We start from the raw sequence: 27,602 nt of genomic DNA on the forward strand, positions 1-27,602 counted from the left end.
TCAAGGTCCAACTGTAAAAAGACATTTGCAAGACAAGCATCATGACAATCTCAGGGTGCTATCAAAGTATCACTGACAGTTTTGCTGGCTGTGGCTAAGAAACAGAAAGAGGAGGCTTATTTGTTAGAGAGGCTCCTGAAATACTTATAGGAGAAATAATTTGCTATCTGGGCATTGCTTTTAAATATTTCAGAAACATAAAGTGGAAGGGTGGCTATATAAAAAAGATTGGGGAAATGGCATCTGTTGAAACTAGATGATGGATACATGAAAAATCATTTTGCAATTTTCTCGATGTTTGGTGAATTTGAAAATTTCCATAATAAAAAATGTTGTAAAAGTTTAACATATCATTAAAACAAATTCTCCATGTTTTTAAATTGAAGGAGGAGATTGAACAGCAGCAGTGGGGTTAAAAGCTGCAGATTCCTCTAAGATTCATACTCCATCCTTTTCTTAGAGTCCTGAAAATTTCAAAACTGGCAGAGAGACAAAGTCCTTTGAGATACTAGACTAAAGGCCAAGCAGATGGTCAAGAAAGAACCAGAAGACCCTGATCAGAGGACCAGTTCCTAAAGTTGTCCTCTGCCCCTGTGCCAGGATGCTCAGCTCCTTTAAAATTCAACTGAGGCCCATGAACAGTCAGAGCATACTGTAGCCCCTTGGGAGAAAACAAATTCCCAGCAAGCACATAAGACAACCACCCTCGTCAACTCCCCCTGCGCATCCATATTGCCCTCACACCTCACAGGTGGCCCACCAGGAAATTTTAAAATATTCAAATACTCTAATTTTGGCATTAAGGCAAAAAAAGATATGGGTGTGTGCGTGTGTGTGCAAAAGCCAACAGCTGGATATTTTTTACACAGACATAAATAAAAATGTATTCATTAAATGTCTTATAAAAGTCAACTTGGGCAGTTCGCTGAACTGGGTTAGTTGGCTACTGCTCAAATATCAGCCTGTCAGTCTGCAGGAGAAAAGAGCTGTGCTTTTGTAGCTCTCAGAACATCAGTGTTTTCACTCATCATGCAATGGACCAAAGGGAAGTGCTGTCTCCCATACGAGCTCCTGGCCTACCCTGCTCATCCCATGCCCTGCAGAAGAATGGAGCTTCCGGGTGTGAGGGGCTCCATTGGACAAGGACCAGCTCTCCCCACAACAAGCTCATGCTGACCCCAACCCCAACTGTAAGTTAAAAAAGAGGAGCATTCAATCAACTAAGTAAAGAGCTTCCTTCATCACCCGAGGGCTTCCTAAGGGTGCCCGCCTAAGGGGCCCTTCCTGATTCACAGTGGGCCCTCACCATGCGAATCACTTTCCCAAACAGGATTTTAGGGCACTTGAATGTGTTAGTGCAAATGACAACTGTCTGTCAAACTTTAGAGCTTAGCGAGATCTAATTAGGCCTCAGAGTGTGAAGAAAGGAATGAGAGGGTCTTGATAGAGAGGACTAAAATATACCCATCTGCAGGAAAATATGTGGATCAGGCAGAGACTATTAACAAAGGGCCAGTTACTAGGTTGGAAAATAATGAACATAAACAGAAGAGGAAAGACATGGAATATAAGAATATAAAGGTTAAATTGCAAAATGTGTTTTCTTTTTTAAATAAAATTTGTGAATCGTTCTGTAATATGCTCTATACTGGTTTTGGAGGAAATGCTGCCATTCTTCTTACAATCTTTGCATTGAATGAAACATTTTAAGTGGCATTGCCTGTCCTGATTCAAACCTGGATGACTAACGTAATTCCAATTGAATACGTCACATAGATAGGAGTGTCAAGTCTTACTCATACATGGTGTGACCAGTTTTTTTTTTGGTATTATTGAGGTCTTCTGAGGTTTTGTTTTTACCCTTCACTTTGGCCACTTCGTGTTTCATAATACCTCTGCCAGGGGGGCAGAAAGTTAGACATCCTGCAAGAATTGTGGATGCCTGATCTCAGCAGGCATAGGATGTTCAGAGGACAAGAAAGAGTTTGAAAGCAGAGGCCAAAAGAATCTGGGTGAGGCAAGCAAACAGCCATGAAGGATCTTGCTTGTAGGCTGAGATAGAGGGACTAGGGCCCAAGTCTTCTTAGATAAGTTCTAAGAAGGTGAACTTCCCTAGCCTTAGCCTCTTCATTTGTGAAGTGGAGATGGTCATTCCACCTGTTCACGGAGTGGCTTGTAGGAATACAGACATGAGGAGGGGCGTGGCGGGGACTGGATGAAGGAGAGTGAAAAGATTAGCCAAAGATGCCCAGCCAGTATGGCTCAGTGGTTGAACATCGACCCATGCACCAAGAGGTAGCCGGTTCAATTCCTGGTCAGGGCACATACCCAGGTTTCGGGCTCGATACCCAGTAAGGACATACAGAAAGCAACAGATCAATGTTTCTCACATCAATGTTTTTATCTCTCTCCTTCTCCCTTCCTCTCTATGTAAAATCAATAAGAACATATTTTAAAAAATATTTTAAGATTAGCCAAAGAACATGTATACATTACCCATGAACACAGACAACAGTGTGGTTGTGGGATGGGCCTGGGTGAAGGTGGATAGGGGAGGGGAAATGGGGGACATTTGTAAAAGTGTCAACAATTGTTTTAAGTAAAAAATAAAAATAAAAATAAAGAATGTGTAGCAACTTTGTCAAATGAAAGCCAATCCAAAGCAAAATTAATAAAAAGACGAAAAGAATATTTAATAACATTGATGTGAGAGGAACACTGATAGGTTGCCTCCTGTGTGCATCCCGGGAACAGAACTTGAAACCTAGGTAAGGGAAAGAAAATGCTCTGTAGTTTTATCGCAGGACACTGTGAGGCTTCCAAGAAGCATGGGGTTGGTGATGCTTGCAATTAGACTAACATGTCAGGTAAGCCAGAAGCAGGCCAAGAACCCAGTCTGACCTCTTTTCACAAAGCTCTTTTTATCACAACCCAAAGCCAGTCACTTGTCTTTGTTTCCAGCTCAAACCTAAGTATCCAAAGAAGAGGTGCCATTTCTCAACCATCATCCACTCAAAACCATGGCCCCAAAGGGCTCTTCATGGTTGGAGGGCCTTCTTCTCCATTTGCAGGTCTCACAGTCCATCCCCACGGTCCCAGACTTGACTTTGGCAGGACAGTGTCGCTGTTCTTACCACGCAGCCAGTCCAGGAGCCTATGTGGAGCCTACCCTGGGGAACCTCAATATGCCTCCAAATTTAACCTGAAACAGGCATGCAAGTTTCACCACCAAAATAGTTAATCAAGGGCTTTTTATTAAAATAGATGTTAGAGAAATATTTTTTCAAATGGACATTTAAGAGCTTAGCTTTCCTGTGAGAATTTTAGCAAGGACTTGCTACCTCTGCCCTTTCATTAATGTGGCTGATAAGAAAGGTACAGAAAACATGAGGAAGAGGAGGGACACTAAACTCTGGTGTCAGTAAATTGTAAGACTGAGAGTCTCATCCTTTCAGAGTAACTGCCTGCCCAGCATCCTCAGATCTCATCTAACCATCATAGCTTCAATTAAGTGATTCTCCACCAACATGTTATGGCTGATCCATAGCCTCTGACCCCTTTGATGAGCTTAATAAAATAGAAACTCCTTTAATTAAAAGGAACTAAAGAAATATAACAATTAAAATGATCCGGGACCCTGGATTGTATCCAGCACGAGAAAAAAAGCTATATATGATATTATTGGAAAAATTTGTGAAATTTAAATAAAACTATGAATTAGAGTTTTAAAATGTAAAAAGAGATAATGGGAAGTAAAAGGATTAAGTACATTCTCTGAGGACAGATGGGAAAATCTAATGTGCAGTATGGTGACTATAGTTAATAATATTGCACTGTATATCAAAAATTTGCTAAGAATATTTCTTATTCTCACCATAAAAGTTAGCTATTTGAAGTGATGGTTGTCTTAACTAACTTGATTGTAATACATTCACACTGTATACATATATCAAATCATTATATTGCACACTTTAAATATATACAATTTAACTTGTTAATCATATATCAATAAAGCTGGAAAAATAAAATTTTAAAGTTAGAAGAATCTTTAAAAATTTTAGGATATTACTACTCACATCTCTTTCAATGAGGCATTTGAAACAAAATATATCTGTTTATTTTTTAAAAGTGAAAATTCAAAAAATAATTAAAATCAAACTATTTTCTCATCCCATCAGCTCTGAAGCAAATGGGGTGAAGTGTCTTAGGAAATTATTGCTAAAAATATTTTCATTCATAGTTAATAAGTGGATGTGTCTGATATTAACATGCAATGTGTTCTAATTGTATTCACATTTAAAGAACTTACAGGTAAGTAAGCAGCAGCCTGTGCTGCAACCTCTGAGCTCCCGCTTTGGCATGCTCAACAACCAGAGCTCACTAAAGAGTGGCCAAACGCTATTATTCTGACATAAAATGTGGTACATATGAAACTGTATGTGTCAAGTTTGGTTTCTGTCCCTTGTTAAGTCACCTATGAATTTAAAAGTGTAGAAGGTAGAAAAATAAGTGTGGCATTCAGAAACACAAATCGAAGAAACCCAAACCGAACAAACCCAACTATATTCACTCATATAAATAAAAGTATAACACTAAGAAATCCAAACAAAAGGCATAAAGAATACTTGTTTGTGGTTAAATCCATTTTCCTTATACTGTATGAAGCGTAGTAACAAGAATGCCAGAGTGAACATCATGCTCACCAGGTCTCATCTAAGGAACCCTTGGACAAGTGACTTACTGTACCTGCCTACTCATTTGTGGATTAGAAGATCAACAAACCCTAAGAGCGTGTGAAAAAAAAAGAAAAAGTTTAAGTGACCTATGAACACTTTGAGTAGTGTCAGACTAGGTAGGAAGAGTTCCAGCTTGGAAACTGGCAAAGACCTTGACCTCCTTTTGCAGAAGATATCTGGAATTTCTGACTGAGAGTAACTGAAGTAATTCTTGAAAGAAGGATGCAATAAAAGCCAAGGAGTAGAAGTTGCTAAGTTCATTTCAGAATATTCCTTCTATATAACTATTAACATATATTTCCTTCCGTCTTCAAATGGCAGAGTTCAAATGGGTAGAGCTTCATACATGAATTGCCTTCCTAAGGCAATGAGTAAAGAAGTCACTTAGCTTTTTTTAGTTAAAAAAAAAAATCTTGCTTTCCCTCTAAGAACTGCATTTCATCAAATATAAGATGCCACTGAATGGAAGACACATCACTATTTACCACCAACAAAGTAAAAATGTTTCCAGTTAAATTGGCATACCATAAATTTCTGAGATGTTAACATGTAAAAAAAATTGCCTTAGCATCAATTGAATATTGCAGCATAAGGCTTTGACACAGTATTCCCAGTATCTTGGACAAAACCATCTTTTAAGAGGAATGGTAACTCTGCAGGTAGGTCATGAGTCCCATTTGACTCAACCCCCTCTCTCCACCCTTATCATTTCTATTAAACTTTTTAAAAATGGAAACCATTTATCACTGATACTAAACAGAAAGTAAGAAGAAACTAGTTAATGAAGGCTAATTGTATATCTCTTAAATACTTTCTGTATTTCTCCTTTTCAAGGGCAGAGTTTCTGCTTTATATGTGTTATTTTGGAAATGTGTCAACTATTTCTGAAATATCTAAAGGCTAACAGTGTATATTCTCCTCCCTCATGCCCTGTTCTGATAGAGGCAGACACAGGAGCTAGAAGGGATCTTATAAACCACTAGGCCAAGCCTTCATTTTGCAGAAGTACAAAAAGAGCCTTTAAAATGTGCTACTTGGGGTTGGATGGATGATAAGAACTCATTCATCCAACTCCCAGTCTAGAACCTGCTAGATTGTAAACATTCTGCTCAATTATTCCTATCTTTGATGGTAAAGGACAACTCTGAACAGCAATCTTTCTTGTCTGCTTGTCTGAATTTTCCACAACTAGTTTAATGATGCTCCTTTCTCTAATACTAGCCCCCAAATGAAGCCGTGTTTGTATAGCACTAGAGTCTGGAGAGTTTAAAACAAATTACTCAAGGTTTCTCAGCTCTCCTCTTCTCACCCAGGTTCAGAGACAAAAACTTGTTAAGTTGCAAATATGAAATATGGAAAGCAAAGAAAGTAAAAGCAATGCATTCAATATTTTTATACACTATCTCTTTCTAAATAAACTTCAAAAATGAACGCAATGAAATATTTTCCTCTTGTTAACTTAAGATTAAACTAAATTGATCATTTAAACTAAATCATTTCCAAATGCATCCCTGGTGTGACTCAATTCAAATCAAGCCCTGCATGTCTACACACTATACCGGCCATACTAGATGTTCAAATAATAGCACTTCATTGGAAGACACCGAGACAAGACAAAGACTTAAAAGTTCAAACTCCCATGCTGAAATCTGTATGATAATTTAAGTGGTTTCCCTATCACAAAAGTCCAGCTTGATATCTCTAAGTTATAGGAAATGTCTCAGAGAGGCAGTTATACTTCTGTAGGGTTAGCCATGAAATACATAGGTTATGGTTTCAGGAAGATTCTGGAATCTGTCCCAAATTGGGTAGTGTCCAGTTTGGCTGAGAAGAAAAAAGAGCAACACCACATCTAAAACCACACACATCCCAGGCACTGTTCTTGTTACACAAGCCAAATGTGACCTCAAAGAACGCTATGTTCCTAGGATTCATATGCCCCTGCTTCTGTCTAACCTCACCATGAAACACCAAATCCACCCTGAAAATGAACTTGCATCCTAATTCCATACATTCACATCAACTGAAACCCAAAGCCAATTACCACCAAGATATTTCACACTCTACCAGCCCCATTCATCAGGACACTGGATCTCCTGTCTTCTCTGCCTAGGTAGACTTATAGTCACTTCAAAAAGCAACTTTCTTTTGACAAAATAAACCAAACCAAAATGGTCAATAGGTTAACATCCTTTCTGAGCTCTTCAATGACACTGCCTTCCGAGTCTGAGGGCTGGCAGACAGGGCCCCTGTCAGAGCGGCAGAGAGCTCTGCACATGTCTCTGTTGTGTTCAGTCAAACTGAAAAGGAGGAAAGATGGCCCTCTGACAACAGACAGCTGTCAATTAGATGACATGCTCGCACTTGGTAGGCCAATGAGCAGCGATGGAGGTGACAGGTGCTTGGCTAATCAGCTTGCCTATAAAATCACAGCCCTTCCCAGCACTCACACCAGCACATGAAGTGACAGCATGTGCAGTCTTCAACTATCCTACTGAGACAGAGAGAGAGAGAGAGAGAGAGAGAGAGGTGCATGGCTTGCTCACCCCGGTGATATTAGTACTGTTACAAAAGCTCTGGTCAATATAGTATATACCACAAAAATCAGACCAAAGAAAACTGGAAAGCAAGAATAGGGAAAGAAATATCTGTAGCATAATAACCCCAAAATAAACAGTGGTAATCTAATTTATTCAGAGCTGGTTCGCACTGAGACTGAATTATATTGATATTATAGGTAACTAAAAATATGTATCAGAAGAGGCAAAAATGATCCACCCAGTCTTTCCTCATCCTCCATCTTGCCTTTCCCCCCTCTAGCCACTAGGGGGCAATTTGGGGCTAGATCCTTGGAGGCTGAAGTTTGGAGCTTTAACAAGGACATAAATATTGAGGGTGAGGGTGGGGTTGGGCGGATGAATCTAGAAGTGGAGCTGAAGGATAAAACTCAGGGGACCTGGAGGGTGAAAAAGTGAGTTTCCCCAAATCTTGCACTGATTTTCTTAATTAGCTAACTCTTAAGCTCAAAGCTATCCCCTCTAAACTAATAATTAAATGATAAAATTTACTAAGGAGCTACCTTATGAGCCCGATAGGTATTTTTATCCTATCTGATAGTAAAAATACTTCTCTGCCTCCTTCCCTCCCCCTCCTTCTCTTTTACTTCTCTTTGGTTTATCAAAGAGCAGCTGGCTGGAAGCCTAGGAATCCGGAAGAAAAACCAGAGGAGATAACCAAAGTGGACCAAGAGTTGAAATTGTGGCTGTCCACCTGAAGGTAGAAGTTGAAACAGCAGAAATCTGTTTTAAATAAGATGAATTGTAACAAAACACAGCCTCAATGAAATTGACCCTATTGTAGCGAGATCTTCCTCAGTCACCAGGAGGCCTGACCCCTTTTATTCAATTCTGCTTCAGCTATTCCAAACAAGAGTCTGGCATGCCTGCCATGCCTACAATAATCACCAAAGGCTTTTATATATAAAGGAATTTTTAAAAGATGGCTGAAGAGTGGAAAGACTAGATCTTGAGGTTGTGTCCTTTGCCTTTTGGAAGTCAAAGAAAAAGTAAAATTCAAGGTTTTTCAGCTCCGCTCCAGCTCTCAGAGCCTTGGAGGCACCCCCAGTCCTCAAAGCCCAGAGAGTAGGCAACTGGGCCCTCACTGCTGGCTGCCCACACTGCAGAATGTCCACATGGACACTGCCTTCCAGCTCATCCCTGGAAGACAACACTGTCTTTCTTTGAGAGAACTGTAAGAAGCAATTCAATCTCTGCCTGAGTTTAAGACCAGCGTGCAGGAGCAGTGCCAGGACAGAGCCCAGAACAGCCACTGTCTCTCCAAAACCGACACTTATACCTCATCAGTCAAGCCAGAGCAGCAGGCCCTGCCTCCAGCCAGCTGCCAAGTATCTCAGGAAGCACACTGGGTTCCATCCAGGGAATCCCTGTGGCAGGGTTGAATGACCATGTCACCAGATCCAGGCCAACATGAGTTCCGAAGGGCTTGGGACACTCCTATTTCCTCCTCTACCCAAACCCTTAAGGCTGTATTATCATCCATGTAGACGCTATTCATGGATACTAACATCACGTGGCCTGGGACACTCAGATCATTCCAAACGCCTCACCTCTGTTCCTGCTAATACTAAAATGGGCACCTTCTGCTGAAAGCTGTTTCCTTCTTATGAATTCTTCCTAAGCATAAAAATCCAAGAACTGACATAACTTCTTGGTACAGTGTCAATTTGGAATGTGTAATTCTATAGTTTCCTCAAACCTCATCAGCAGTCTTTCCTGATATTGAATGCAGCCTTTTATTTTTAGTTAAGAAAGCAATGCTAGAGAGAGAAGGGGGGGGGGGACAAAAAACAGGAGTATGTCAAGGGAAAATAATTTTGCACACACATGACACTCAAGAAGGTCACTCCAGGCAGCCCTGGTTCTTCCACAAACACAGCTTCAGAGCAGTGATGGGTCAGCTCCTGGGACTGCTCTGTCACCCCCTTCCTCCTTTCACCAGTCCAAAAACTGGGCAGGTCCAGCCCTCTGTCATGCAGTCTGTCCCTTGAGCATTCTGGGTGGAGGAAGGGCAAGGATATGAGAGGCGCTTGAGACAGTGAGAGAGGCTAAGAGACTGACTTGTCACCTTACACAGCTCCTCTTAGAACCCCTGGGGCCCAGGCACCATTTTTATGCTGGGAGAGAAAAGGGAAGGAGGCAATCATGTCCACAGAGCAGGAAGTTATTAGTAAGAAAGCCTGGCTATGGAAATATTAGAATTGGAGGGAGCTGGGATGGCCTAGCCATCCCTCTTAAGTGAAAGTCTAGCTCGGGTTCTCTTGAGATCCTTTCCTTTGTAGGTCTGAGTTCAGTCTATATTTTACTTCTCTGAGGAACATGGTATGTGAGTGATCTCTTGCTTGTGGCAAATGGACCTTCTAGAAATCATGTCCATCAAAAATAGAGAACTGATGCCCCGCGCGCCCTGGCTCACAGTTTGGTCCCGACCATGGAGGCTGTATCAGTGCCCTGGGTGCTGGGGAGTCAGCTCTCTCCAGTTCCACTGGGGCTGCTGACACCATCCCCCACACTTGCTTCTTCGTTATTGTAAAGCTTCCACATATTTAGGAAGCTTTTCCATCAAAATATTCCGGAATGGCTAGAGGCTCAGACACGTTAATGATATCTGCACACATGTGCTTTTTATCCAAGTTCACAGCTCCTGGTCACTGAGGGTAAACAGTGTTATCAGTGATTATTATGGATTTAGTCAAGTATATTTTATTCCTGTCATTTATGAGCACTTGTGTTGGCTGGTATTTACAATGTCGGGATTCTGTCACTTTGGCAACCTTTTGAGACAACATTTTTCCAGTGTTACAGTGACATTTCAAAAACTCAGTATTTACAAGCAAACGATACCCTCTGGCGCCGTGACAATGAAATCCAGTGGTAGCTGAACAAAGGGACCCTCGGTTAGAAATTTCTTCGGGATGCATTTCCAGCTGCTTCTGGCTATTACTTCATAGTCTGGGGTGGCCCTATGCTCTTTGGAATTAAGAGGCTACAAAGACATCTAGGAAAAAGGTCAGCGTTACAAGCTGCTGGAATCTGAACTGCTCTTTGTGAGTCCACGTGAGTGAGGTCTGCTGGGTGACACTGACAAGTCTCTTAACATCTCTGAGCTTTCGCTTCCCATTTGTACAAAATGGCACAGGGCACCAGGTGTCCTTTACGTCCTTTCTTACTCTAACACAGTGGTCGGCAAGCCCATTAGTCAACAGAGCCAAATATCAACAGTACAACGATTGAAATTTCTTTTGAGAGCCAATCTTTTTAACCTTAAACTATATAGGTTGGTTCATTGTTATTAACTTAATTAGGGTACTTCTAAGGCTTAGGAAAAGCCACACTCAAGGAGCCAAAAAGCCGCATGTGGCTCGAGAGCCGCAGTTTGCCGACCACAGCTCTAACATTCTAAACTTAAGGATTTCAATGTTATAAACCAAAGCTAAACTCATTATCATTATGTCCTGCCTCCAGGTTATAAGAAAAAGAATAATGTGGGGGAAACAGGAAGTAAACCATGATCTAATCAACCCATCCACTTCCCCTTTCTACCCACCCTCTGCCGAGAAGGATGAGCATGTGGGGGAAACAGGAAGTAAACCATGATCTGATGAACCCATCCACTTCTTCCCCTTTCTACCCACCCTCTGCCGAGAAGGATGAGCGAGGGATGGTAAAGGGGGATGCAACCGGGAGGACAAGATGCAGTTGGTATTACACTTCAGCCTGAGCCGCAAGGCCTTTTCCTTCTCAGTGCGCTGCAGTCCCTTTCACCATAACCACGGTCCTTTCAAACCAGTGGAGGAGAGAGTTACCACCACTGGCAGGTAACAGACAACAGAAAATTGCACCATATTGTATGTAATGTGTAGTTTCTTATGGGAAACATGCAAAATATCCGCTTTTGGGGGCTCTCAAGTGACAGTGCTGTCGATGCACAGGTTGCTGGGTTCATCATTTCCTCTTCAGAGGCTCAGTCTTTCTTACTGACAGAAAGAGATCAATAGTGTGATGATCGCTAAGTGAACAGGGAGAGGAGAGCTGGAACCATCTATGAGAAGACTGTAGGCTACTCGCTATGACAAGAGGTCCATCAACTTTATCCAGAGTTAAAGGAGCAAGAGGTAGAATGATAAACCTGGAGCCCTAGTCCCATTCTTGCTACTTACTATATTAATAGTGACAAAATTGCTCTGAGTCTCTGTTTCATTATCAATAAATGGGGATTAAAAAGAGTTCCTACCTTTCTGGGTCACTGGCATAATTAATTTAAGGAATTTGTATAAAAGTGCTAACATGTAAGTTATTTGCTCACAAGTTATATACTTCGTTACTGTTGTTGACTCATTTATTCATTTGCCCATCCATCCACTGACTCTTAAGCAAACCTCACTGAGTGACCCCTGTTAAGCAGGAGATGACACCATAGTCCATGGCCTTTCCCGACTGTAGAGTGTGTGACAATTGTTAGGATAGAAAAGTGCACCACAGGCCACCTGTGCACAGAAGAGAGCTATGTCGTTCTGGCCTGGTCATGACATCGAGGGGCCCTGGAGGACACAATGCATGAGCTGAACCTTGGACAAAGAGTGTGAGTTACCTGGCAAAAGGAATGCAAGGAGAGGAGAAGGGAAGGCAGGTGAAGATACTGCAGGTCCATGGAAGGGCTTTTATAAAAACTGAGAGAACCATGGAAGAGCCCGAAGGGAACCTTAAGCAGCTCAGTACAGCTGAGACAGGAGAAGTTTATGGTGCGTCTGAAGGGCAAGGCCGGCAGCCATGACAAGGACCAGGCTATTAAGAGCCTGTACATGGAGGGATGCTAAGCAAGGCCATAACCAGGATTTTGTCGAGATAATCATCCTGTGGCCCACTGTGAGAGAGAAGGTGGGTGGAGGGAAGGGAAGTAGAGGGGTAGAAACAGCAATGGTAGTGACTGGGAGTGTGGGGGATGGGCAGACTTATTGGTATAGAAAGCAGAATTAATTAAACGGGGTGAGAGAGACAGAACAGTCTCAGATGTTGTTTGGGGTCAGTTACCAAGCCAAGGGACAGAGGTGAAGGAACTAATCCAGAGAAAAAGTTCAACCAATAAAATTCAAGGTTAAAAGCACAATACCTTAGAAGAATTACCCCATTAGTAACTGCCAGATTTTACTCTAGCCCCTTAAAAAACACATCTAAATATAGGGTGTCCCCCAAAAATGTATACACACTTTACAACTGATAGTTCAATGAATGTTTCTTTCTTTTCAGATTTAACCCATTGGAATAATAATTATTCAAAGTGTGTATACATTTTGGGGACACCCTATAGATGTAAAAATATAAATCTGAAAGTCATGGGTTAGAGTCTCAAATTAGGTAACTATACTATTAGCTCAAGCCCTCTACCAACATAGCAATATCCTGATCTTAAAAGTTGGGAACAGAGTGCTATTTTGTAATAAACATTTACTGAATACTCAAATGAAGGTGTAGAGGAATATATTATTGTTAAATGTTCTGGAATGTTCTGATTTCTGGTTAAGGTTCTACAGAGCTGATTTACTATGTCTGCCTTCTATTTCTATAGCAATATGTATAAATATTGTACCAGAGAATTAAGAGAGACATAGTGGATGGAGCTTCCCGTCTTGGCTTATCTGTGAGCTTCTGAAGGCACACTATAAAGTTTTAGAGGAGAGTACAGTTACCTCAGATATAATGAGATGAAGCTTTGTAATGAAGTGTGGAATGGAGAGGGTCTGGAGTCCAAGAATCATAGGGTATATGTGTTGTTTGCAAAAGAGAATACAGAACAAGTTCTCCTAAAAATCAAAGAACAATCCCTTCCCCCACATAAAACACACCAAAAGTAAATATCTCTTCCATTGACAAAATAGCACCCACACTTGCACTATGAAAACAAACTCAAGCAAATCGTGTTTGGGAGCTAGATTAAGAAGAATAGGTCCATACTAGTGACTTCTCTTTGGCTGAGAGTAAAATGGCAGAGATGCAGAAGGACTCCTTAAGGGACAATGATTCGTAGTAGCAGCGGCTGACATTCTTCTCTGCCACATGTCACTGTCCACAGTAGAACTTTAACCACCGCTGATGTGGTGTCGTACTAGTCACTCTACACACAACAGTTCTGAATTGCAGAGCTCAGTGTGACAAACAGACTTCACAGTTCAAAAGTGCTGGTAACAGATATTTCCACAGGAATGACTCACATCCAAGGGAAGAACGTTCAGTAGAGAGGGCTTCAAAGGAGTGGGATGGCCTAAATTAAGTTGTATTCCCCACTTCTGCAAGAGTTTTGCTCAAAAGGTTTGTTTAGAATTTAGAATGTATTTTTCTATTGACAAGAAGTTTATAAAGTTGAAATCTAAGGTCCTGAAATATAATTCTCTTGGGGTTTTGGATCTTAGGTGAAAGCAATGACCTATCTAAACTTTGAATTCTTGTGAACCATAAGAGAGGCAGAAAATGCCATAGCTGATTACATAATTTGAACATGCAACTATTTTTAATCCTGACTGGTGATCAGTAACGCTACTTGGTGTTCTACCTTCTCTACAGCAACTATCACTTGATATTTATCTGTGACTTCATTCTGTGAACCATATACCTTTTGACTGTCACCCAAGTACATATTTTCTGAGTCTATACTAACTTTGGGGATAGGGATCCATCCATGTTTCCCTCAATCCATTCACACAGTCCTTTTAAATAGCACAAAACATTCTTCCTTTGTAAGAAACTATGTAAGGGGTAACTTTCATATTCTGCAGAAAGGATATGTAGTTTTCTTTCTATTAATACTTATATAGTGGGCATCTTGTCTTTGGATTTTTCTACAGTAATATGAAGCAAATTTATAAACTTTTCTATTAAGCTAAGACACTGTACTAGTAGCATAATTAATTCACTACGAATAATTACATAGACGCCCTACATATCTTAAGTGAAAATAAAATTATACTCAGAAATATTTTATATCACCAAATATTTTACTATTAACCTGTTGAGATAAAATTGTTTTATAGATATTCATAGTTAACCCAATATTCAACAAAATATAAATGTTAAGGTAAGGGATTTCATCCAATAGGAATCCACCTATACATGCTTGTATGATCTACCAACTCATTCCCTCTTCATATTATTTCTCATTCTGCCATTATGAAGGTCAAATGGATTTCAAAGAAGCTTGTAAAAATCTCTATCAAAGCACAAGATGAGTTAAGATTTTGATCCTGATTTCGTAACCTTTATAATCAGTTAAAGCCTGGCTAGTGTAGCCCAGCCATTGAGTATCAATCCAGGAACAAAGAGGTGACCAGTTTGATTCCCAGTCAGGGCACATGCCTGCATTGCAGGCAAGATCCCCTGTGGGGGGCATGCAGGAGGCAGCTGATCAATGATGTTTTTCTGTCATCGATGTTTCTATATCTCTATCTCTCTCCCTTCCTCTTTATCTAAAAAAATCAATAAAAACATTTAAAAATAATAATAATCAGTTAAAAATTGAAGTTACATTCTAGGGTCCTTTCTCTTGACTTTACCCAGTGTTCACTGTAGCCAGACTCTCAATGTTTCCATGATAAACCCTGCATGGTATGTTTTTTAATGTAAAGAAAAGGGTAAAAGGAAAACAAAAGTGAGAATAGATAAAAGTGACTTATCATCAAAGTATGAGAAAAGCTAGCTAGTTGGCTAAATAAAAATAACATATTTAGTGATTTGTAATATAAGAATAAAATGAACTCACTGAGTCTCAGGAGATCTGCAATATAATCTTTGCAAAAGGTAGCTTGCCAATTTAATTGAGGTAGGAGTTATTTAATTTTTTTACAGGTATAGTTTTCAATAAAACTACATATGCCTATAATACTGCAATGGCAGATGTGCCTCGATTATTAGAGATGGGCTCAAGGGAATATATACAATGGATCTTGAAATCCGTAAGCAGCTGTTGGGGCGGGGAGGCGCTGAAATAATGGGGGAGGATATTGTACCACACACACATGTTCCTTAAGTGCAGCAATGTTTTGTTACTTTACTGCAGGTGTATTACAGAGATGAAATTTAATAACTTACTGTATACAATTCCAATAAAACGGAAAAGATTCAGTGCCCTGCTGTTTATTATCACGGTGCAAATGAGCTCGGATTATTCTGCTTGCATTCACGGTCAAACCCGACACACAGAGACCCCACACCTAGAGCTCTAGAGGATGGTCACCGCTTGGAAACCTCAGTGATGTTCTTCCTTAATTACTTTCTTATCATTGAATTGTCACTGTCCCAAACTCATATAACCGTGGCTTTGAGGTGGGTTGAAAATAAGATATACTTGGTTATTTTTTAAAACATCACAGAAAGCGTTCACTGCAAAATGTCTTTTAAAAGGAGAGGCTAATGGAATCCAGGGATAGATACACAGATTTCATTAAGTACCACAAAAATATAACAGTGATGATATATTCTATTCAACAAAATCTGTGGATGTGCCAGGCTAAAGATGCTACCCCACCAAAATTTGACTTATTACTTTATTAAGTACAAAAATGTCAGACAAAAATAAGTACCATTATAGAAAAAAAATTGTGGGTTAGAAATGCTAAAGCAAATGCAGCTATGTATTCTTGCTGGATTTCTTCTCCCAAGAAACTACTTCTATTAGACAATAAATAACACAATGACACCAAAGGCCCATGCTTTAGGACAGCGGTTCTCAACCTGTGGGTCGCGACCCCTTTGGCGGTCGAAAGACCCTTTCACAGGGGTCGCCTAAGACCATCCTGCATATCAAATATTTACATTACGATTCATAACAGTAGCAACATTACAGTTATGAAGTAGCAACGAAAATAATTTTATGGTTGGGTCACAACATGAGGAGCTGTATTTAAAGGGCCGGAAGGTTGAGAACCACCGCTTTAGGACGTGCAGTTTAGTCTGTCTGTGAGTGAAGGCATATGGGAGGAGACCAACATAAATACCCACCACACACACACACACACACACACGCACGCACACACACACACCTTCAGGGGATGGGCTTCTTCTACTCTAAGCAGTTACCACTCTCAGGCACGGCAGCGGACTCGATTACTGGTCTTTTCTAAGGTATTTATTTCTAAAACAAAGGGGTTTGTTGATATCTTGCAGTGCTCGAATAATTTTAACTTTGGGTTTCAGCTTTAAGAGTTTCAGGAGACATTTTCTTAATGTGGGATTACATCAAGCATGATCATAGGCAAAAGAAGAAATATTTCTGCCGTTTTATAGTGAAAAGTTTTGCTGATACCAAATTATATGTTTCCTTTATTATGGCAAAAAGCTAGAGGGCTACACAGATTTCCACATGATAAGCAGGTATATTTCAACAATAAATTTTATCAAGTGCACCTCAGTGTTAACTCAATTGTTTGGTCCTTAATTGATTTTCCCCTTTCTCTTTACACATCAAAACTTTAAAGATACATTGCAGTCCTAATTGTTAGTAGTTATTAAAACCCCTGAATAGTTTCATAAGAAATTAACCCCAAGATTCTGGTGAAATTTCAACTTGGATACCAGGACCCCATTTCTTTGGTGTCTCGTAAAAATCATTTCAAAGTGATTTTGATGGTTGTTCTGCACTAGCTGTCCTGAACTGACTGCTCCATAAAACTTGCCTATGCTTCTAACACACAGTTATCATGTCATATATTTCACAAGTGAGTAAAATGCCATCACCGAAAAAAAAAGTTCAGGTCACATTTAAGAGTCTGTTAAAGGTATTGCTTCAGAATTTCATTCTAAGTAGTCCCTGTATTTTTGGAAGAATAATTTGATCTATGATGAATCCAAATTTGTAATAGCAAACCCTATTCTGCCCGCTTTGCACACAAGCAAGGCCCAAATATAATCTGTATATGTTTAAGAAAGTGTTCATGCTAGTGCTGAAATGTGAATTGGCATATTCTACCCCAGCCTTTTCACAGGAAATCTTCATTGGTTTTAATGAAATTGCATATGCTAATTCTGAGGATGCTACAGAACAGATTATTCATATAGACAGGAGCTTTCTTATTTTTTTTAGAAAGGGGGGTATTCAGGAGAGGTGCAGCCCACCCTCCTCTATGCCTGCCTGCACCAACTGTGTTCAGAGTTCCAGTCCACCCTGAGCAGACCTGGGTGAAGCTTCTCTGTTCTTGGCACCATGATAAGGCCTGAAATCTGTAGTGAGCCTGGCATCTACCAAAAGCGATTTTCCAAATGGGCTCTCTATAGCCCTCTGAGCCTAGACTTCATCAGAGGCTTGGGCAGCAGGACACCCAGGTTGAAAAGCACTGCCTTTAAAAGCAGTCATTTCACAGTTCAAAGCCCGGCTCTGAAACTTACTTGAGGGTGAAATCTTGCACAGTTTGCTTTACTTCTCTAAGCATCATTTTCTTAATTATTCAATGAGAATTATAATAATGACCTTGAAGGTTTATACTGGCATTTAATATTATTTCCCCAGGTAATCTCTAGGTAACATGGAGAAATTCACTCATTTTGACATTCACTCATCAGCCGCGCCTGGGTTGTGAGAGGACTGAGGAGGGGACTGGAACCAATAACTCCCAATCCTTGATAGAGCAACTTTACTAAGCATCACGGCGCCCACTACACTCAGCTGGTCAGCCTCTGAGGGGCAACCTGAGAACCTACATTAACTCCAGTGCTTATGGCAAAATTAATCTAACTGCTAGGGGTGCAGAGATTGTCACAAAATTCCAAACTTCAGCAAAAAAAACAAACAAACAAAAAAAAAAAACACTACAGTTTCATTTTCAAGGAAACGTACCTATAATTACTTCTTTCCTCCTGCAATTAAAGCTTATTTACCATTAGCCTGAGCCATAACTACTTTTCTTATCAATATACCGTAAGGGGTTTGAAGAAGGCTTTAATGCTTCCAGCATCCTCCAGGTAAGGGACCACATTTAATGCAAGGATTAGCATTATACTTGTATATATATAAAACACTTAAATCAACAGCGCTAAAATCAACAATGAAAGAAAGTTCCTCACAGAAGAATGTCAGCTATAAATGCAGAAGGAATGATGGAGTTTTGTTTTCTTAAATCATTAGTTCAAAAACCTCTAATTCAGCCAAGCACCATGAATGCACGCTAAAGCAATCAGGTCAGGGATTGTTGGGGCACAGGGGTAACTGCTCAGCGCTAAAGTATCAACACAAAGACTGCTTGCTAAGCAAAAGGGGAAAGGTTTATTTACAATGAAGAGAAGAGGGGGGTGGAGGAGGTTACAAGTTTTACCAAGTAATTAAAATTAGCATCTCAGCCCTCAGCCCTGGCAGGTGTCGCTCAGTGGGTAGAATGTTGGCCCACCACCAAAGGGTCACTGGTTTGATTCCCAGGCATGGGCACATACTTGGGTTGTGGGTTCACTCCCCAACCCTGATCAGGGTGCGTTCAGGAGGCAACCGGTCGATGTGTCTCTCTCACATCTCTCTCTCTCTCTTTCCTTCCCTCCCTCAGTCCCTCTTTACCATTTTCTCTCTGAAAACAATGGAAAAAATATCCTCAGGTGAGGATGAACCAAAACAAAAAAAGTACTATCACCAACAGCAACATAACAACACTATATGCCCCTGGACAGAATGCAATGTGAAGCACATAGCATCATCTATGAAATAATCTAAAAAGGTTTAACTTGCACCTGAATGAATTTGGACCTAGTTTTCAAATTGTAGGCAAGATAGAGTAACAACTTAAAGAGCACCACAAAGAAATAAACTGACACTGCTAGAAGGGGGGATACTCTAAGGGAGATAGCATGGTTTTAATTACAGGAACTGTTCTAGCATAAAAGAGATTATAAAGAGACACATAAACCAAATATTATACATAAATGACACCCCCACCCAAAAAGCTATTAAATACATTTTCATTGGACAATTGAAGAAATCTGAACACCTAATGGGTGTTAAATCAGAAAACTACTGTTAATTTTATTAGGGGTGATAATAGCATTTTAGTTAAATACACAAGTGTTCTTAATTTTAAGAGATTCATGATAAAAAATAATCCAGGGATAAAATCTTATTAGATCTTCCACTTAAAAATGATTCACTAAAAATATATACAAACATGAAGCAAATGTAACAAATGTTAGCAACTGTTTCAGTGGTGAGTACATCCACTTCATTTTATTGTTTTTACAACTTTTGCAAGTATTTGACACTGTATACTATGAGATTAAAAATTTTTTAAATTAAATAAATGAAGTTTGATTCTCCCTTAATAGCCAGAAAGCTGCTGGTGGGAGTGAAGGGAGGGTATGCGAGAAAGAGCCTCCCTTTGCCTTTCTCTGTGGTACCTAGCACACTGCTAGGGGGCCAGTAAATATTTGTTAAGCGATGTGATGAAAGAAGGGCTCCTTTATCTACTTTGGTGGATGTTGGGTGGCTGTTGGGAGAGAGCGATGTCCTAAAGCAAAGGTGCTGCTGCCCAAACAACAGTGCTCAGGGCAAGTCACAATGGCAAACCCGCTGCACGCTCAGGCCGTGATGTCTGAAACTAGCTGTTGTAATTTTAAATATTCTGCCCACGGTCAGCACTGGTACATTAAAAAAGGACAAGTCTGGATTCTGACCTTTGGTTTCAACAACACACTCACCAGAAACAGCAAACATTGGGTCCCTTCAGGCCTCCAACAGTGAGGCCCCAAGGCTAGTACTCAGCCCCTTGAAGTGAGTGAGTGACAAGTGCCTCTCGGTGACATGACCTCGGTATCATTCCATAAAACAGTGGTTCTCAACCTTCCTAATGCCGTGACCCTTTAATACAGTTCTTCATGTTGTGGTGACCCCCAACCATAAAATTATTTTCGTTGCTACTTCATAACTGTAATTTTGCTACGGTTATGAATCGTAATGTAAATATCTGATATGCAGGATGTATTTTCATTGTTACAAATTGAACATAATTAAAGCATAGTGATTAATCACAAAAACAATATGTAATTATACATGTGTTTTCCGATGGTTTTAGGTGACCCCTGTGAAAGGGTCGTTCGTCCCCCAAAGAGGTCACGGCCCACAGGTTGAGAACCGCTGCCATAAAAGATATTATAAAGATATAAACCAAATATTATGCATAAATGACACCCCCCAAAAAAGCTATGAAAGACATTTTCATAGAAGTTAGAAGGAAGAGCTTCCAAAGAACTTTCTTATAGAAAGTATGATTTTCTGGTTTCCAAGGGCATTGAAATGATGCTTATAATGTGGTTCTTATGCATTGCTATTCAGACTTTACTCTCGAAATGACGCCTAAGAGTAATGCTGGCGAAATAAACCCGGGTCCACACAATACAGGCTAAAACTGGCATGGCCCTCGCTTTCTCGGAGCTCACAGAATTCAGGTGGAACCCAGAATTCAACAAACATAAATAATGGCAAGTTGGAAAAGCACTATACAGTGAAGCAGAGCGCTAAGCAGTGCACAGACAGTGCACAAGGCAGTTCCCGGTGGAACGGGTCCCAGGAAGAACGCGAGGACTGGACTGGGTTACTGCACACCATGAACTAACATTTAAGCCTGATGTCAGATTAAAAACCAAAGTGTTTCTGTTTACACAAGGCCTACACAGCCATTTTCATAAAAAGAGAGAAGGGATTCCATGCCTTGTTGCTTATATCCTCTCCATTTTGACTTTAAATAAGAAAAAAATTAAAGGGGCCAAAAGTTTTAGAATTAAGTAATTTGTAACTCCTTTCATATCAAAAATAAAAATAATTGAAAGAAAAAAATCCATTCTTAAATATGTAATTTGTTTCAGAAACAACTCCACATTTAAGTTTAATAATCAAAAATTACTAGATTTATGAGGAAATGAAATATAGAGAAGACCCCTTTCTTGTAGAGCTTCAAAGTTATTGAAATCTAACAAAGGTATTCGAGAGTAGGCCTAATCCTTAAACCCTGTCAATTTTCAGATGTACAAATCAATGACTTTATCAGCACAGTCCTATTTGATTACTTGAAAAAGATAAAGAATGTGGAGGAGGTTAGAGCCTTGGACTTCACTACAGAAAACAAGATGTGGACCGGGAAGTTCAGCTGTGGAATTTTGTATAAAGATTTCAAGGCATCTACTGATTTTCAACATAGCAGTAATTTTCACTGCCTGTTAAATGAAGTACATATGCAATGTATTTCCATGTCTTAAATAATCAAATTAAGGCAAGAAATTGAAAAGCTTTTTCAAGGTCAGTGGCAATTCCAGATTTTGGACACAAATCTTTAAAATAGAGCCTATTCCTATAGAACATTCTAGGAAGTCACCTAACCCAGCTGCGCATTAGAATCACCTGGGGGGATAAGAAAAGCAAAGGCCCAACTCATAAGACTCTAACTTAACTAGTCTCAAATAGGGTCCAGCGCTCTCTCTCTCTCTCTCTCTCTCACACACACACACACACACCTTAGTATTCAGGAGATACTAATAATGAAACCACTGCTTTAGACTTGGCCATATCCCAGAAAGTGAAGACAAACAAGTCCTGATAACCAATGCAGAACTTCCATTTAAGGGGAAAACTTCTACCTTAATAACAATCATTTGTTGACATCATCACCCCATTCACAGAGATCTCAGCGAGATATATTAAAAAAAAAAAAGTTTGCCATCACCAAACATCCTATTCAAAGAAGCAAAACAAAGGCCAAAAGCAAAGTACCTCTTTTCTCTTTTATCCTCTGAAGTGATGCCCATTCGGGATATTAGCTATTGGCTATTTATCATTTTAAAGTTGGACTATCTTGAGAAAAACTTTATTTCCGCTCATTTTCATTTCTGTCAGACTTTCCATTATAAATTTTATTTTCTCTGCCAGTAAAAGTAGTATGAGGTTGTAATTTGGCAAGAACATTTTAAGCCTGGGTGTGATTTCCGTACCCCAATTTGATTTAAATTAGTTTTGCCATATTTAGTGAGAACTTAAAAAAAGGTCCTTTCAGCCGCTTTGGTTTGTCTATTGGGTCTTTTTCGATACAATTTCAAGTCTGAAAAGTCACCATGTTTATTTCTGATAATTTTATGTAGAAATGCATTAGTGAATTCATATTACCCCATTACTATTTTTAATGACAACAACTTAACTGATAATAAATAAATAAAAACCTGCCGGTTTTGTTTTTCAGCTAAGCTATCCACTTTTTTTGAAAGCCACATGTCTATCACTATTAGCGTTAAATCCTCCAGAGAAACACAATGGACACTCACATGCACAAGCTTTAACCTGATGCATTTCTGAATCAATATACATTTCCCCAGGACAGCATTTTGCTACCTGTTGCTTACCACCAGCATTTCTCTACACCAAACAAAAGGCCTCTGGGACTGGCATAAGCAAGGTCACATGTAACAGTGCTCACCCTACAAGTCCACAGGATATTGTTATAATACAATAAAGCAGCTTTTGGAGTTCCTTGGGGCATATCAACTAAAGGTTTTGCATCCTGTGTCTCTGTAATGGAGGGGACAGGAGAAATCAAAAGCTCCCCCTCCACGCGAGTCACTCACCTTGCCACACCGTGGGGACTCATTTCAGCTGTGATCTGCTATTTAGACCTGAAGCCCAAGATACAGAGACGCTGCCTTTCTTTTGGTTTGCATTGTTGGTGTTGCAGACAGGGATTCAAAGAACCATTCGGCACCAGAGAGAGACTCATTCACTGGAAGACACACTCTGGTCTGCTCTATTCTCAAATTTCACAGAGAATTCATAATATGGGCACTTTTCATCTCCAGCCCCTATTTCCTCAATCAGGGCATTTCCAAAAGTCTGCTCTTTTATTTACCCCTGAGTGATCACACCGTTTATGGATGCTGCTGAGACCAGGCTAAGCATAGAGATAGTCAGTTCTTGCAAGACTCACAACCATGAAGCAGAAATAAGAAAGAAAGCATCTACCCTCCACATCTACATTAGGAAGACTTTTTAAGAAAAGCGTACTCTTTTATACAACAGAGTTTTCCTGGACACGAATGTCTCAAAATGAACCTCCCAAGGCCCAGAAATTCAGCCATCACATGCCAGTCCATCCACCTCTGTACTCCACCCTCTGCCCCTTTCCACTTCTCACCTTATGTTTGCCAAGAAAATTCACTTCAGTTTCACCCGAGGGAAGTATTTCCCACACACCGAGGGAGGGTCTGTGTCCCTGCACATACACAGACGACTCACGCGGTCTGGATGATGCTTTCACAAGTTAAGGGGCCTCACGCTTACTCAGCAGAGGAAATCTTTGTGTCTGTGAGGAATCACGCCAATTCCTATTAGTAAGAAAGGATACAGGGGCGAGGAAGCCTATTCTCTCATTGACCAGAAAAAGAGGCCCAGCAAAAACAGAGACCTCTGCCATGACCATCTGCAAAAAGGAAGGATGTTGTCAACTTTCTTCTCCCCAAAACTCTGACGACCTCTGCCTTGACCCTCAGAAAACAGATACACAGGAACAGGCTCTTCTGCAGGAATTGAGAGCTTTACACCAGAGACTCGGCACTGAGAGAGGCTTGTCGCCTGGCTATCTACCCCGAACATTTGCACTCACATTCCAAAGATGTTTCCGTTGCGTTGGAAGGACTGTAAATTTCTTTCCTGCAGAATTCTTTCCAAACAAACTCCCATGGACTGTCCTCTGCAGCCGTGCAGCGGAGCTCCCTAACCAGGCACCATTCACCTCCTCTCGCAAGTCTTTCAGATGCTGAATATGACTGCATTGGTGGCTGGGCCAAAGGAGCAAACTTTAAAAATGCAAATGCGTCCAGGGAAAACCAAGCCACCCGAATCCCACCTTTAGTGATAGGCAACTGATCTGAAAAGCAAACCTCCTTCAGGGGCTCTATTTCATCACTAAAGCTGTTTGCTTACATTTTCAGGATATATTAAACAGTTGTTTTAAATTTTTTAAATAGATTTTTTTTTCCATTTCATTAAAGGAAATGGGAGGGGGAGAGGGTTCAAGAGAACAAGCGTTCCCTTTCCAGCACAAAAAGAACATACGTTGTTTGGGTGAATAATAAAACAGTAGAAAGCTTTGAATATTAAAGAGGATTATTAAATTCTATCAAGAGTTTTCCACAGAAACCAATGCACTTGTAAAAAGAAAGCCTACATCTTTAAAAAAAAAAGGTTTTAAACATATGATTAATGCTGATACTGAAATTAAAAAGAAAGCATCTATAAAATCTCAATTGTCTTGAAACAAAGCTTACACTTTGGGCTACTGATAGTATTTTTAGAACGGGGCTTTCTCTGGAGAGTTAAAGGTATGCAAATGCAGGGTGCACAGAGACAAACACACACATGCTATACCTTTGTATTACACTGGCATTTTATTATTTAATTAAAGTACTCTTATTTTTCTAGCTCACGCATGCTTCCCTTGAGACGGCTTTGCTGTTAGCCTGCTGGCCTTGACTTCCAGCCAAAAACAATTCAGAAACAAAAAGGGACAACAAATCATATTTTCACAGACATTTTTATCCCTCAATACAACCCTGTTTTCACACAACATCATACAGCCCCTATGAAAACTATAATTTAGGGCAGTAGCCACCAAACCCAGGGTTTGACACATGGCTGCACGAAGTATTTCTAGTGTAAGAAATTCTTAAGTTCTTAATTGCAAATAAACTCTTTTGATGGAACCACTTTCACCGACATCGCTGGTTTGCAAACAGTGCCATTGGTACCGGTTGATGGATTAAAAACTAAAAGCGAGCCAGCGAATGTAGTTGTGATATGCCAGAGATCTAAAGATGAGGTGCCTATTACCTCCAAGCTCTGTGCTGTTTCATTACTTTTTAAACGAAAGAGGCATCGGCAGACTCTCAGTGCATCTTAGTGTCACAGTCCAAAATGCATCATCTAATTTATAAAATAAACCGAATTACCAGGCTAATTCTCCCAACCCTTTCCCATGCGAGATCCTCACTTACCTGGTGGCAACCCTGTAAGTTTGATTCTCTCCCATAAGATGAATATGAGCCCCTTTCTGTTTTACCTGCCAAGAGAAACAAAAAAAAAAGTGTAAATGGTTTTTTCCTTAAAAAAAAAAAAAAAAGCTTCCAGGTAATAGACATCTACTTCTCTTCCCCGATGTTTACATACGTAAAGTAGGCACTACTGGCAATGTATGCAAGCAAGAGAGGGAATAACACTTCCTCACTCTGGCTATGATAAACTGGAAAAAAATATCCTTCATTCCTATTCTTAGCCAAACTGCTCCACACTTCCAAAAACTGTCATTCCAATGGCCTCCACTTTCTCTAACAAACAAATTGTCATTTCTTATTTTCACTTGCTTTCTCTCTCACAAAATTTAAACAATTTCATTTTTATTTACACAGCAGGCAAATTATCTATGTAATGACCCTAGTCTAGGAATTCCCATTGATTATATTGACACTTAATGGTGAGGCCAAAGCTAATCAATCAAGGCTTTCCAGATGGTGAATACAGCAAAAGAAACTACTCAAAATTCTGAGACATTCTCTCTCTTTTTTTAACTCCCTTTCCCAGGAGTAAATTCCATCGTGATCACAATGATGATGGAATTTACATTTGGAAAAGAGGGCTTTGAAAAATTGCCGACTCTGATCCCAAGTTCAGATTCTACCAGTAGACTCCGCAGGACATGGGATAATGGAATGTGAATATCTTGTTCCAATTCTAACAACCTCACTTTTATATACAGAGATGTAAGCAGCCTCAGAAGCTGTTTGGCCACATCTAAGGATGTCATCAAGGCTGCTCATTGGTTTCTTTTTAAAGTATGGTTAGCCTTAATAATCAGCAAGGTAGACAATGAAACCATATTACAAGAGATCTAAGCAGTAGAGTTCAGTTAGTGACATATGAAGAGTTATCACAGAAAACGGACCCAGACCACACATTAAAAAGGTCTAGGGACGGCCAAGTACCCAGAACGCAAACCCCATGCTGCCTGAGACTGAAGGATGCTCCTTTTTTGGAGAACAGAATGTTAAGGAACACTATACTTTACTCCTAGGATTATACTATTCTTTCTTTCGATGAGAAAATTCAAAACTAGTATTTTTGAGAGACTGAATGGTATCCACCTCAATTTCCCCTCAACCCAAGTTATGGCAAATATGAAAAGGAACAGTGGTCATGTTTTATGTTTTATATATATATATAAAATAGAAGATGACTTTTCAAAGAAAGCCAAACCTGAGTCTTAAAATTAACCCTCTCTCCCCCAGTATTAACTTTTCTACTGATTCAATGAATCTGAAACTTGGGAAAACATTCCCCACCCATTTCTGGTATGTTGTTCAGTGCAAAGTAGAAAATCAATGTCCATATCAGTTTCAATTCCTATGGAACAGGATATCCTCTCACAGACATACTGTCACTTTTGGGACATCTAAGAGAATAATTTTAATTGTATGGGGATTTTACACTGAAGAAAAAACTCATTTACCTGTTCAGCAGTGCAAATGCCCATGCATACATATCTACTCTTCTGTGTTGGTCAAATATAATCTATAGATGCCCCTTAGCTTCTCTCTACAAATATTACCAGCAGAAAAGACTCGACCTTTATAAGCTATCGAATGGCATATGTCCTTCCTTAAGCTCTTGCACTTTAAAAGCTTCCATACAACCACAGCATAATTCACTTTGACATAATACTCACTTGTTTAACAACTAGAAAGGCAGGTAGAGATGTAAGCAAGCAGGCAGACAGAAAGATAGATGATAGATAAATGAATAGATGAGGTAGAATTTGCTCTGACTGCCTAGGAAATGGAACATCTAGTAACCCGTTTTGGTAATTTCTAAAAACTGAATTGTAAAATACAATTTAAAGTAAGAAAGACTATCTATTTCTCTCTAGAAGGAATTACTGAATTTATCCCCTATAGAATTTCACCACCTGGCATTCTTTCCCAACTTGAGTCCAGCACATGGACCTCAGAGATTAATTTTCTTACGAGGATTTGTCTCAATTCATGTATGTATATATAAGTTAGAGCTATCCCTTCCCTTATTTTGAAGCTAGAAGGTGAGTGTAAATAGTACAGATGAGGGAGGGAAGGAGGGAAAAAAAAGAAAATGAGAATAAATGGGAGAGAAGAAAGGAGAGAAATAAAGAGAGGGAGAGTGGAATGGAAAAGCAAGGGGGTAGAAAGGGAGAGAAGGAGGAGGCAGAGATGAGAAGAATATGAATTCATGCTGCACCGAGTCCCCAAAGTACTCCAGGCTACAAGGCCC

The 27,602-nt window shown here is 39.9% G+C and overlaps 1 protein-coding gene across 26 annotated transcripts in view; it reads right to left on the minus strand.

Annotated features, from left to right (window-relative positions):
• TCF4 (transcription factor 4) overlaps window positions 1-27,602 on the minus strand; it is a 340,777-nt gene that overhangs the window by 141,443 nt on the left and 171,732 nt on the right. For 17 of the 26 annotated variants that reach the window (XR_001363545.1, XM_005873627.2, XM_005873628.2 and 14 more), the window contains one exon: window positions 25,301-25,365. Coding sequence is in view for 14 of the 26 variants with exons in the window: in XM_005873627.2 (XP_005873689.1) it covers window positions 25,301-25,365 (65 nt within the window). In the remaining 12 variants the exon portion in view is untranslated. Of the gene's footprint in view, window positions 1-22,879; window positions 23,387-23,442; window positions 23,565-23,910; window positions 24,068-25,300; window positions 25,366-25,472; window positions 25,845-25,923; window positions 25,943-27,602 lie in introns of those variants that run through there. The other 9 variants (XM_005873618.2, XM_014545628.1, XM_014545626.1 and 6 more) reach the window with 6 other exon arrangements.

The sequence above is a fragment of the Myotis brandtii genome, unplaced genomic scaffold (assembly GCF_000412655.1).
Source record: "Myotis brandtii unplaced genomic scaffold, ASM41265v1 scaffold416, whole genome shotgun sequence".
Lineage (NCBI taxonomy): Eukaryota > Metazoa > Chordata > Mammalia > Chiroptera > Vespertilionidae > Myotis > Myotis brandtii.